At 36.3% G+C, this 13,188-nt stretch overlaps 1 protein-coding gene across 1 annotated transcript; it reads right to left on the minus strand.

Annotated features, from left to right (window-relative positions):
• Positions 1–96: 96 nt before the first annotated feature.
• Positions 97–12,244, minus strand: LOC103509579 (serine-rich adhesin for platelets-like). The gene is made up of 12 exons (XM_008474204.3): positions 11,935–12,244; positions 11,517–11,627; positions 11,022–11,274; positions 10,664–10,811; positions 7,599–10,397; positions 7,034–7,180; positions 6,611–6,756; positions 5,310–5,579; positions 4,021–4,610; positions 3,338–3,536; positions 2,784–2,933; positions 97–2,342 (listed from the first exon to the last, which is right to left on the minus strand). Exons 1-12 carry the CDS (start codon positions 12,120–12,122, stop codon positions 2,121–2,123), a joined length of 5,223 nt encoding a protein of 1,740 aa, XP_008472426.1. The 5' UTR covers positions 12,123–12,244; the 3' UTR covers positions 97–2,120.
• Between the last annotated feature and the right edge of the window lie 944 nt (positions 12,245–13,188).

Below are 13,188 nucleotides of genomic sequence, written 5' to 3' on the forward strand. Positions count from 1 at the left end.
CCTATCTCGAGCTGTCTGGAAATATTGGTATCTTTAGTTGAATGTAGACTACAGTCAACTTTTATTTTGCTCTTATAAAATGAAGTTTTTTTTTTATGGAACCAGATAGAAAAAGAGTCTCTAACCAGCGCATTTTTCTGTGGTTTATGTAAAGTTAGGTTGTTCAGGCTGGTCCACTTAAGTTAAATGCATTACTTTCCTTATTATTGGATAAGTAGAAAAGACATTACGGCATTACTGAAATAAAAACAATTTATATTTTTCAAGCAGAGCTAATTTGACTTCAAGTTACTAGGTTTAGAATACTCTGCATAATGGTAGAATAGGTAATCAGTTGAGCAGCATTCAACAGAAAAGAACCATCCATTAGACAATTTCCCTTATGGATGGTTCTTTTTTGCTTAATGCTGTCCAGTTAAGACTTGATTTGAAATCAATATAACTTTGATGAAAAAACACCTCTGATTTATTTATATTAATTCAAAACAAAGATATAAAGCATTTCACATTCAAATTCATTTTCATAGATTCTAGACTAGTCTAGAACTTACACGTAATAAATATTACATTTATAACATAAATTATGTATATTTAATCCTGAGAGCCTAAATTGTTCCTATTACAGTCGCGTGCAAAAAAAAAAAAAAAAATGGGACATATGCATTTTGGGAATTTTGCGCATATCAATAAATTTCCCTTTATAAAATAGAATGTCAGAGTACAGAGATGGAAATGCGAACTGCCCCAAATTTTTTTGCACCCTAGTGTATGTAATGAAATAAATAACAGATTATACCTATGCATTTTTCAGACATTGAAAATTAAAATGAAATAAGCCTGATTATTCTAAATAAAGAAAATATGAAAGACAAAAATAATACCTAGATTCCGAAGAAAAAGTTGGGACGGGGAAAAAATAAACAGACAACAAATTATAATTTAAAGCTTTTTTTCCATCTCAAAGAAATAATTAACAAAAATTTAAATTTTGAAACTTTACAAGACCATAAAAGCATTATAGTGTTGAAATTTTGTTCAATATTCCAATATCTATCATGGATAAAATTAAAATAAATATCATAATAAGTACATTAAATCTTTTGAAATGACATGTACATATATTTCCATTTATCTACTAAGTTTTTGAACTACAAGAATGGGTTAACATACAAGATTCAAGATTTATTTTTTAAGGCATTTATTTTTCTATTGTTCTATAAAACTATATACAATTTATGGCGGATATTTAGATTTGATTTGGGAATATTTGGTCTAAAAAATATACGAGTATTACGTAAAGTCTATAACTGTACATATTTTTCTTTTATATTCAAATGTTTGTTGTTAATATATTCTATTATTTAATTTTATAGGAAAAGTGAATTCAGTTTAAATAAAATTTATATTTTGTAACAGAACATTATTTATACTTAAATTTGACTGCGTTCTCTTTTCTCTCTCTCTCTCTCTCTCTCTCTCTCTCTCATTTATTATTATTATTATTATTTAGATATTTGCTAGAGGGATTGTAAGCACGGAGGTCTTGTCTTCCCCAAATCGAAGAGGAGGGAGACAGGATAGGAGAAAGTCAGCCGTTCCAAGAACGAACATTATCCGTTCAGGATAAATCCGCCCCGGGCCGGGAATCGAACCCGCGATTACCGGCACTTAGAAGGCAGGCGTGCTACCCTCCAAGCTAACTAGGCTGAGTTTTTTTCTTTACATTAGTGGCACTGTGACATATTTCCATAGTGAATTTTTTCGCAGACATTTAGACGTTAATGTTGAATGTTTTAGTGATCCATAGGGAACTGGTGAGAGCTATGGGCGCTGACTTTACGTAGGTATACGTAGTTAAACTATTTCATTTCTAGCTAGGGGGCGTTAAACAAAGAGTAGACTCACGTCTGGCTGTACGACTATAAACAGGGAGGAGAACAGCTAACCCTAACCAGCCTAGCTAGCTGGCAGTTCTTCAAAGGGCTCTCTCTCTGCTTTTAAAGAATAAGCACAGGTCCTCACGAAGGTTGACTGCCGTTCAGGACGAGCCAATTAAACATGGCTAGAGACCATTACCCTCATTTTGGCTATAGCTAAGGCCGCTACAAGAACAAACTATTTTACGTATAGTTAAACTGGTCGCCAAACTTATCTCGGAACTTGCGCTGGTCAATCCGATTCATCGCGGTGGCTACTTTCCTTAGGGCGCTGGGTTTGAATATCTTCCTCCTAATGCGAGCAGCAGGTGTATTGTCCTTGGTAATGTTCAGTAGACCAGGGCCGGGCACGCGACGTCTCCGCTCACCCCGCTTGGGCATTGTCAAGTCCACGCCTGTAGCAGCCTGGGCGAAACGAAATAAGGTTTTTATTGAAAGAACGAAGGGAGTTCCAGGTTTTAAATTGACGATACTTTGTGATCAAATACATTCAGAATATTCACATGAATGCCCGATCTTACCACGTTTTCAGTTAATCCAGAGTTAAGGAAATACTTGCCTATGTAAATCAAATGGGTGACGTTAAAGAAAACCCTTGACACTGTGTTACCTCTCAGTGGTGGGCTTTTTGCGAGTGAGTTCTTAATTTTACAAAACCACAAGCAATAATACACTTAGACCCATGCACAAGATTGATGCCCATTATCGAAAAAAAAAAAAACAACACGTATTTTGATTATTTTAGTCTCATTAAGCAGGGTGTTCTATTTTACTTTCTAATGTTCTCGTATTGACCCAGCACTTAAATGGAAAGTATTGTGTCTCTTCTAGCCTTCTTATTCGTACCTTGATTTGTCTCAACAGCACAGGATCTTGCCAGTCAGGTACTTGACTCTTTCTCATCTCCTCCAGCGTTCTCTGCCACCTAACCTCGTCCTCTGGATTAATGCACTTCCCTTCCTCATCACGCGGGTATATCATACCGTGGAATGGACACTGGAACACAGAAATAACAGGCTTATGCTAGATCGCTTGCGTTATGCTAGATCGCAGTTTTGCTTGCCACCCGGGGCGTACGGCTAGCTTTCTCCTATCCTGTCTTCCTTCTCTCTACGCTTCCAGGACGATAAGACCTCCATTGTTACAGTTTCCTCTATCAAATCTATTCCAATGGCTAGCCTAATCAGCTTGGAGAGTAGTGCGTCTGCCTTGTAAGCGCTAGGTCGCGGGTTCGATTCCCGCCCGGGGCGAACTTCATCTTAAACAGATAAGGTTCGTTCTCGGAACATCAGGCTTTCTCCTATCTGTCGGGACGATAAGACCTCCGTTGTTACAGTTCCTTCGAATATTTGTTTTAAAGTAAATTTCTACATAGTTGTACCGGATATTGAACCACTTACTTTGACTTTATCTCGTCGCGGACACAACTTGCCACTCGGCAGGGGCACATGACACGGACGGATCTCTCGCGGTTCACACTCGCCTGAGAACTCGATGACCCGGGTTCGATACATGGCAGACCCCTCGGCTAGGGGAATACCGTCCCCTGTGTCATCCAAAGCAGACGCACTCCAGAACCTGTGACCCTCTGTCGAGTTCCTGATAACATGACCAGAGAAGAAATAGTAAATTTGATTAAAATAACAATGAAATTATGTATAGTTGAAATTTGATTAAAATAACAATGAAATAATTATGAAAGTGGTATCTATCACTCGAGGACAAAGTTCTTCAATTACTCGTAAATACAAAATCATGGAGTTAAAACTTGGAACTTTGTTCATTCATTCAAAAAATCGGTCCAAATACCGTCAACTGTTTCGTGTCGCATCCTTGTCACATTTGACAGCTGCATACCAAAAATTTAAAGTCTCTAGCTCTTACCGTTCTCGAGATATTTTGTTTACCGACAGTCAGAAGAACAGACAGACGGATCAATGACTGAAACTTTGGATTTAGGCTCTAGCGGCCTCAAAATGTGTTTTGGCACTAAAAACTGATCATCGAAAGTTTGGGCCGATTACATTACTTTCCTTCCTATAGGATAAGGAAAGTAAAAATCATTGATATTCGTAAAACTCACGGTAATAGTCTGGGTACAGGCAGAGTCTCATCTTCCCAATGATATAAATCAGTGTCGTAGGGTAACCGAGGTGCCATAGCCAATAGTTTGCGTTTCCGCTCACTGAATGCCTCGTACACTGAACTAGGGCTCTCTCCATCACCTTTCCTTGGGGACTGACTGGTCCCTGGGGGAGACTGAAGAGTCCCTCGGTTGGACTGACTTGATCCTGGGTAGGACTGACTGGTCCCTGCGGTAGAACGAAGAGTACCTGGGTTGGACTGATTAGACCTTGAGTAGGACTGACTCGACCCTGAATTAGACTGACTGAATCCTCCGTTGGACTGACTTGTTCCTCCATTAGACAGACTAGTCCCTTTGGATTGGCTCTCTAAACCATCGCGTCTCTGAGAAGGTCTATCAGTTTCTTTGGCCACACCAGTGGCGTGTGGTTTAGGATCCGTGTTAGTTTGGTTGAAATCAGTGCGGGACACAGCGTTTCTCTCTTGAGGCAGAGTAGAAGAGGATTTCGAAGGCGAAATGGAAGCAGTGGAGGATTTTGACGGTAAACTCGAGATGAGGGACTTGTGATGATGTCCTGATGATGGATCCTGGAAAATGAAAAAAAAAAAAAAAAAAAAAAAAATCAATGAATCAAAAAATGAGTGTTTTACCACCGTTTTTATTTTGTAGCAATGAAAAAACTGCTACATTAGACGCTTGTGGTCTGTGTTGTAACTGTTGTGGTATACCCATCCCGTAGTATATCCCTCATCAGATGGACGATAAAAGACACAATACTTTCCATTTAGGTGCTGAGTCAACACGAGAATATCAGAAAGGTAGCCCGTTGTAATATTTGCAATCGAAATAGGAGTGCATTTTTTTACTTTCCTTATCCTATAGGAAAGTAATGTAATCGGGTCAAATGTTCGATGCTCAATTTTTAGTGCCAAAACACGTTTTGAGGTCCCTAGAGCCTAAATCCAAAGTTTCAGCCATTGGTCTGTGTGTGTGTCTGTCTAAACAAAATATCTCGAGAACGTTAAAAGCTAGAGACTTGAAATTTGGTATGTAGCTGTCAAATGGGACAAGGATGCGACACGAAATTTTTGGTTGAGATCGGTGCAACGCTTGGCGGCATTTTACCGCTTTTTGGTGGTTTTTGGTGTAATTTAACAATATCTCGGGAACGGTATGAGCTAGAGACTTGAAACAATAGTGGAATTACTCATTGAATATTTTATTTTATGGACAGGGTTTAGTAAATAACTATTGTAAATATTAAATACTTCAAGTTGAATACTCACCACTATCTCCTCCTCACTCACTCCAATGCTCCACTCTGTCTGTCCTCTCTTTCTCTTCTTCCTCTCCAAGACGCTATGTTTAATTTCCCCTTCTCCAGCGTTGCCAGATTTCATCGTGTTCCCAATAGTCTTTACAGTGTTGTCAACTTCTCTGTTATTGTTGGTTTTGTTTTGTAAAATCGGTAACATGTCCACTTCATCGAATTCTACCTCTTCCATTTCTTCGAAATCATCATCTTCATCATCCGAGATTTCTTTTCCATTCTTCAACTGGAAAACAAGAGTAGAAACAGTAATGAGTGTAATGAATGACACAAGGAATCTAAATGAAAAAATTGGCGAGAACGACCTACTAAAAGGTTAAATCGCCTAATTGAAAAAAAAAGACAAACTTGTGACTTATGAGATTCGACATTCAACTAGAGAAAGTTTGGTGAGCTTTCGGTTTTTAGTTGAATGTCGAATCTCAATTGTCTTTTTTAAAATTTATATTTTAATTTGTGAAGATTCTTTTCTAAATAATTATACCGATAATTATTTGCATTTATTGTGACTTATGGTTTAACAGTTTAACACAGACAGATTTTAAAGCAAATCCCGCCCGGGACCTAGCTTCATCCTAAACTGAAACAGATAAGGTTCGTTCTCGGAACGGCTGACTTTCTCCTATCCTGTCTCCTCCTTCTCTCTTCAATTTCGAAACAATAAGACCTCCGTCATTACACCTAACGAAAAACTGAAGAACGCCCGAATCTTCAAGCTCAGTTAGGAACCAGCGTAATTCCGTACACAAAAAGTTCACCTTGAGGTTTAGGTGTAGGGGAGAACAGTCGTAAAGGGTGGGTTAAGCTTATACGAGTCTACGAATCCCTCTATCAAACAAACTTGAGCTATTTTTGCTAAAATTTACTCTTTATTACTTTTAAATTTACTCTTTATTACTACTCTTTATTACTTTTAAATTTACTCTTTATTACTTTTAAATTTACTCTTTATTACTTTTAAATTTACTCTTTATTACTTTACTCTTTATTACTACTCTTTATTACTTTTTACTTTCCTTTTATATTTCATTTTATTATTATTATTTTTTTTCTACTGTATTTGATTGTTGTTTGTGTTTGTTTAGTTTTAGTGTATTTTTTTCTATTGTCATTTTTGTATAAAGGGTTAGTCCCGTAAATAAATAAATAAATAAAGTTTTCGACAAGGAGGATTCAGTTCAAGGTTTATTGAGCTTGTGAAAGAATTGTTAGATGAAATAAAATAATAAATAAATGGACCTTTAAAATCATCTTTACCTCATGTTTAGTTCCATTGGCTACAGGTTTCTCGTGTGTGGGTTTGGTCTTATTCTTCACTATTTGTATTTTCTCATATTTCTCTATCAGTTTAGTCACGCGGGCTCTCAGCTCTGAATATTGCTTCAACTTCTCTCTGGAGTGAACTGAAATATAATTGAAATAAACATTAATAAAGGAAGTATGTATGTACTAGTAATTAGGTGAACTATACTCACTCTGAAAAAGGTCGTACAGGGTCCAGAATAATGATTTATGAAGGACCAATAGAGCTCAATATCTTATAACTTATGGGAAAATTTCCTTTGTTTTATGTAAAACTCATTGAATTTAACTTCCATTTCAGATATTTTCATTCGTCACTAAGAGGTTTGCTGTTGTCTCCAAATAACGTCATACATTCGCTATAAGGTTTGTATTTACCTCCGCTATGTTGTTTGGCCCTAAGCACAGCTTCATTCCACTTGTGTAGGAGAGGTAGATATTTCTTCTTCATGAGATTATAACTGCCTCGTGCATTCTCCAGTATATCACTGTTATCAGCACTCTCTGTGATGATGATCTTATCACCTATAAACAGGATGTCAGGGAGAGAGAGGAAACATGAGTTAGAGATGTTATGGTCTTTACCAAAACATCCAGGCCTAAGTCCTAACCTGGTAAACACAATAAAATAATAAATAATGTTTTTTTTTTTTTTTTTTTTTTTTTTCAAAATCTTTTTAAACTGGACAGATTCTACCCAGTCTTTCACAGACAAAAATACAGAACGTTGGGAAGCCAAGTTAGGACATATCCAACATTTACAATGTGTCCACAAAAAATTGTGAAAAGTCTCTCAGCTTTATCACAAATCAAGCGTGCCGGGAGGTGCGAGAACGTCAAGAGTTCGAAACGCCGCCCGGCAAAACAGAATTTCATGGATTTTCGGCATAACTATTACTTACTTATAGCTACTTAGATTTATCGATTTACTATTTTTACTTACTTGGTAGTGTAATGGTGATGTTTGTGTTGAACAGAATCCCCATTTCACGTAGATTCTCCCCAGGTTCATGTTTACCATTGAATTCTACTTCTTCCTCTTCACTTGATTCATCATCTACTTCTACTTCCATCTGATCTGCTTTCGCTTTGATTTCAGTTGAATCTGCTTCGGTTTTATTAGAATCCACTTCAATTTTATCGGAATTTGGTTGGGTTTTATTAGAATCCGCTTCAATCGCACTAGAATCTACTTCAATTTTATCGGAATTTGGTTGGGTTTTATTCGAATCGGCTTCAATTTCACTAGAATCTACTTCAATTTTATCGGAATTGGCTTCAATTTTACAGACACCAACATTGGTTTCATTGGAATCTCCTGCGATTTTGTTTGAATTTGCATCAATTTTATTGCAATCAGCTTCAGTTTGATTTGAGTCTTCTTCAATTTTATCGGAATTTGATTTGGTTTGATCCGAATTCACTTCAATTTCATTAGAATCTGCTTCAATATTATTAGATTCTACTTCTATGCCGTTAGATTTTCCTTCAATTTTATCAGAATTGGCTTCAGTTTTGTTTGAATCTACTTCAATATCATTAGAACCTATTTCGATTTTATTGGAATCAACTTCAGTTTTACTGGCAACAACCTCAATTTCATTGGAATCCACTTCAATTTTATTGGAATCAACATTAGTTTTATTAGAATCTACTACAATTTTATCGCTATCGGTTTCCATTTCATTCGAACCAGTATTTACATTCCTTTCAGTCACCTGTCCATCAACATCAACTTCCATACACTCTTCTTTATTATCTATGTCATTTGATTTCGTTTCAGCAGTTATGAGTTCTGTTCCAATAGATTCCAATACTTCAACAGGATTTTCAATCTCTGTAGAATTTGTTTCGTCATCTTTGCCTTTAGTTTTAGTTTCGTCATCTTTGATTTTTTTGTCTTTTGTTTTTGATTCATTGTTTCCGATCTCGGCAGAATTCGTTTCATCATCTTTGATATCTTCTACTATCGAGTCTTGACTACCTAGGGACGAGATTTTGGATTTGTTCAGTTCATTGGTTACTTCGATAACACATTCAATGAGTTCAGGTGGTATTTGTACAGCTTCGTTTGGTCCTTCAGTGATGTCCTGAACTTCTTTGTCTGTTTCACTTAGTTTTTCAGTGAAGTCTAGATTTTCAGGTTTGTTATCATCGAGTTCCATTTGGTCTGGTACGAGTTCATCATTGGATTGATCAGTGCTGTTAGTTCCATTACTAGGACAGGTTCGAAGTGCGTTTTCTTCAGTTGTCCATTCGTTCAGGAGATCATCAAACAGCTTGCTGGTTCGTTCTTCGAATTCTTGGTCGAATAGGAAAGGCACTGTGGGTTTGTCTTCAGGTGGAGTGTATTGGTTTAATAGATGTTCGTGATTGTGATACCTCGTGCTGCAAGTGTCCGAATAACATAGATCTGGCATACTGTTGAAGTTTGCAGAGAAGTCTTTTGTACTTTTGGAATTGGAATGTTCTTTTGATCTTTTCGCAGAATGGTGGTCTTTGGAGCTTCTGGAGCTTGAAGAATGATGGTGTTTAGACCTTCTGGAGAATGAATGATGTTCTTTTGAACTTTTCGAACTTGAATGATGCTCTTTTGAACTTCTTGAAGTGGAAGAATGTTGTTTAGAACTTCTCGAAGTTGAAGAGCTACCATTAGAATTTGAAGAATTTTCTTTGGAACATTTTGAATTTGAATGATGGTCTTTGGACTTGGAGGATTCTTTGGAATGACTAGATTTCAAACAGTCTTTCGTACTGTGATCACGAGAGGATTTTGCACTGTTATTATTTGATTCTTTAGAGGACTTTGAAGCCTGGTCTTTAGAGGAATGTTTATCTGATTTGCTTGATCTGGAAGAATGATCCCGTGGATTGCTAGATTTCGAGGAACTTTCCGTGGAGTGACTAGATTTCGAACTTTCTTTACAGTGGCTTGATTTAGAAGGTCTATCTTTAGACCCGTTGGAAGTTGGGTCATGTTTTGTACTATTGGATTTTGAGGAATGATTTGTAGAATTAGAGGAACTTGAAGCAGATTTTATAGAATTAATAATTGAAGAATGGTCTTTTGAATCTGTATATTTCGAATGTATTTCTTTTGTTTCGATAGTTTTGAAGTCTTTTAATCTGCTAGATTTGTAGGAACTTTCTTTTGAACCACTACATTTTGAAGATCCATCTTTAGAGTTTCTGGAATCTGAGGACTCTTTTGAAGACCTTAATCTTGATGAATGCTCCTTATCAGTGCTCGACTGTGAAGAGCTTCCCTTGGAATTACTAGATTTTGAAGAACTCTTTTCATGATGGGTAATTTTGAAACTTTCTCTTGAATGGCTAGACTTTGAATTATGTTCTTTTGAATGTCGATCTTTCGTGTTACTAGATTTTGAAGGTGTTCCTTTTAAACTGCCAGATTTGGAGTGGTTGTCTCTGGAACTGCTAGATTTTGATTTGGAATGACTAGAGGAAGAGGAACTTTGTTTGGAGTTACTGGATTTTATATGCTCTTTACTATTTGATTTAGAGTTATCCTTGGATTTACTCTCCTTGGAAGTTTTGTCTCTTGCTTTATCTCCACAATCTTTTCCTTGGTGAGTTTTACTACCAGTATTATTTGCATTAGGTTGACTCGTTGATTCGTTGGGATCTGTTTCATCTATTAGGAAATCATCAGGAGTAGGTAGGAGGAGAGAGAGGCAGGCATCCAGACTAGTGATTGTGGAAGTCATGTCGTCCAAATAACCTGTGACATGAAATATGGAAGTTTGAATGAGTTAGTACCTAACTGTCTCTTTTGAGATGGAATAAAAAAAAGCCTAATGAATCTTACAATAGAAATTTAACAGAGTACCTGGGTCTCTCCTATGTTGACCAATATGTTATACTTCTAGTAACAGTTCTGTTATTTTCTTCCTTACACAGTAAATGTTTTTCCAACTGCAAGTTACATCACACTTCAAACAATTTCGGTATAAGTCGTAATGCCCCCCCTCCCACTGGGTCACTTACCATCTAGCTGTGTCTGGAATGAGTTGATCTGATCTATAGCAAGGTCATTGACCTGTGATGAACCAAGAGGTAATTGACGAGGTAAATGAATACTGGAACTGGTAGAGGGGGGATTGAAAATGTCCACATCTTGTAGATTTGTTCCATGCTAGACATAAGACAACAGAATGAGAATGAGAAGTAAGTTAATGAAGATTATCTAATATCACTTCTAGGGAGAGTTCACCCTTTCCCCTGAAATGGCAGCATTTCCATGGTTCACAACATTTAAAATGTATTGATACTTAATTAATATTTTTCACTCTTCTAAATCCACATCAAATTATCACACCTACACAGTCTGCTCACTTTCACTTACCCGACTTTTGTACATAGCACAAACATGTCTGTAGCCCATCTTGAGACGGAAATACTTAGGTTTGTCTCCGTACAATTTGTACCAGTCTTTGATCATGAATGTGGCTGTTTGGGACAGTAGTTCTGCCTTACATTTGGGTGGCGGGAGAGGGGCACAATTACCATTACAGAGGTCTTTCTTTCCACCCTCCAGAACCAGTTTGAAAACCTCTGTTAAATCTTCAATCCATTTATTGCGGAAAATTTTGGAGCATCTGGAATATAGGTAATTTTTAAAAAGTAGTTGTATAGGTAATTGAGTGCTTAGATCTTTTGCAAGAGACTTTCCTGTGACTTTCTGTGAGTGAACACATAGTAAATCTCTTGCATCAACTTGTGCAATATTATTGCCAGTGTATTTGGCACTCAAAAATTCCAAAGTGCAAGCCTCTAGTGTTATACCCACATGGAGTTGAATCAGTTAATCCATAAACCTTCAATACTTTTGTGTGCTTACCTCAAAAATTGATCACAGATTTGTAAGGAACTCAATCGGATCTGTGAATGATCCTTGTGTAAATTTGCAAACAGAATGGTGTATGCAAACTCCATGTACCCATCTGATTGCCTGATTGGAACAAAATAAAATTAATAGGTTTATTAACACATGTTTAAGAAATAAGCAGGAAGAGAGGTAGGCAACTCATTCTAGCATTGTTCATTTTTGAAGGGTAGTGTGCCTGCCTTGTAAGAACTATGTTGCAGGTTTGATTCTGACCCAGGCAAACCATATCCTGAACAGATGAGTTTTGTTCTCAGAATGGCTGGCTTAGTATCTTGCTCTCCATAGTCTCATCTCTTCAATTTGGGGACAAAATAAAACCTCTGTTCTTACAATTCCCTCTACCTAACAAATTGAAACTATTCATACTTACAAACATAAGCCTTTCAATTCTTCAAAATATTTCATCTCCAGAGTATCAAGTCCTGTAGTAGTCAGGACTTTGATCAGTTTATTTATCCTTCTCCGATCCTCTTTCTGTTCTGATGTAAGATTAGAGATTTTGGGATCATTTCCTTTTCTGGGATTGGTAAAGGTTTTCTTGGGATTTCTTGTCGCCATTATTTATTCGTGGTAATTCTTACACATGGAAAAATGAGATATGTAGAAAGACTACTGAAGGAAAAGATCTGAACTTAGAAAAATAAAGCTAAATTTCAGAAAAAAAAAATGGAAAGATCCCTACTTGGTAGATCACTACTCAAATATGAAAAATTTGATTTGATGTTTACATAAGTAAGGTCCGTATACACGATTACCCGTCGTTAACAAACCTTCCATAAACGTTCAATTTTTTTTTGCTTTTTGGCTCCACTTTTCTGTTTTTGATCGATTGCGTTCCTTCTTTACCTCCGTGGAATTTTTTATCACTTGAAAAACCCGCGATTTTTTTGAAATTTTCTGTCATGCAACAGAAATAGGATCTGGCACAGGGGAGCGTGTTGAGGACGAGATTTTTGTGGGAATTTTGCTATAAATCCCACCATTAAAAAAAATACCCTGAGGACGAGTGAAATTACATGGGATTTTTATTGTCGTCCTCTAACAAACATAAAGAGGAGGAACTAATAATATAATTATTGGAAATGGAAACATAAATAAATTGGACAACATAAATTGGAAACATAAATTGGAAATGAAAACATAAATAAATATAGGTATTTTTAAACACATTAAGGATCTATTAAGAAAGGTTTTGTTATGTATAAAAAATAGTAATAAGATTTAGAGAAGTAACTGAAAAATATGGAGATAGAAGTCCAACTTAGAAATTGAAAAATACAAAGAAAAAATAGAAGAGAAACAATACTTTCATTACTAGTATAGCTCCGCTATACTGTAGTAATAGAAAGTAAAAAGTGATGTTTGTCATTCAAAAATACACAGATGGACCAGTATTCAAAGGAAATACATCCAAGAATTGTAATCAAGAAAATAGACACATCACAAGATATACTATTATACTTCCCATGGATTTCACCACTTAAAATGCTCAATCCAAGACTATCATACTGAACATTATGAATGTATTTGTAAAATTGTGTAATCTTCCTATCGCAGAAAGGTATCATTTAAACTTACATTTAGAATCAGAGACTTACCTCACAAAATTTATTATTTTCAACTT

Source organism: Diaphorina citri, unplaced genomic scaffold (assembly GCF_000475195.1).
Source record: "Diaphorina citri unplaced genomic scaffold, Diaci psyllid genome assembly version 1.1 scaffold511, whole genome shotgun sequence".
In the NCBI taxonomy this organism is placed as follows: domain Eukaryota; kingdom Metazoa; phylum Arthropoda; class Insecta; order Hemiptera; family Psyllidae; genus Diaphorina; species Diaphorina citri.

Bases quoted from the DNA above. Each gene is read 5' to 3' on its own strand.
- LOC103509579 (XM_008474204.3), bottom strand. From the start codon at position 12,122: ATGGCGACAAGAAATCCCAAGAAAACCTTTACCAATCCCAGAAAAGGA. The intron at 6,757-7,033 runs GTAAATACAAAC...ATTATATTTCAG, and splicing joins GGCCAAACAACATAGCGGAG to TTCACTCCAGAGAGAAGTTG. The intron at 2,343-2,783 runs GTACGAATAAGA...CGTTTCGCCCAG, and splicing joins TGCTGTTGAGACAAATCAAG to GCTGCTACAGGCGTGGACTT.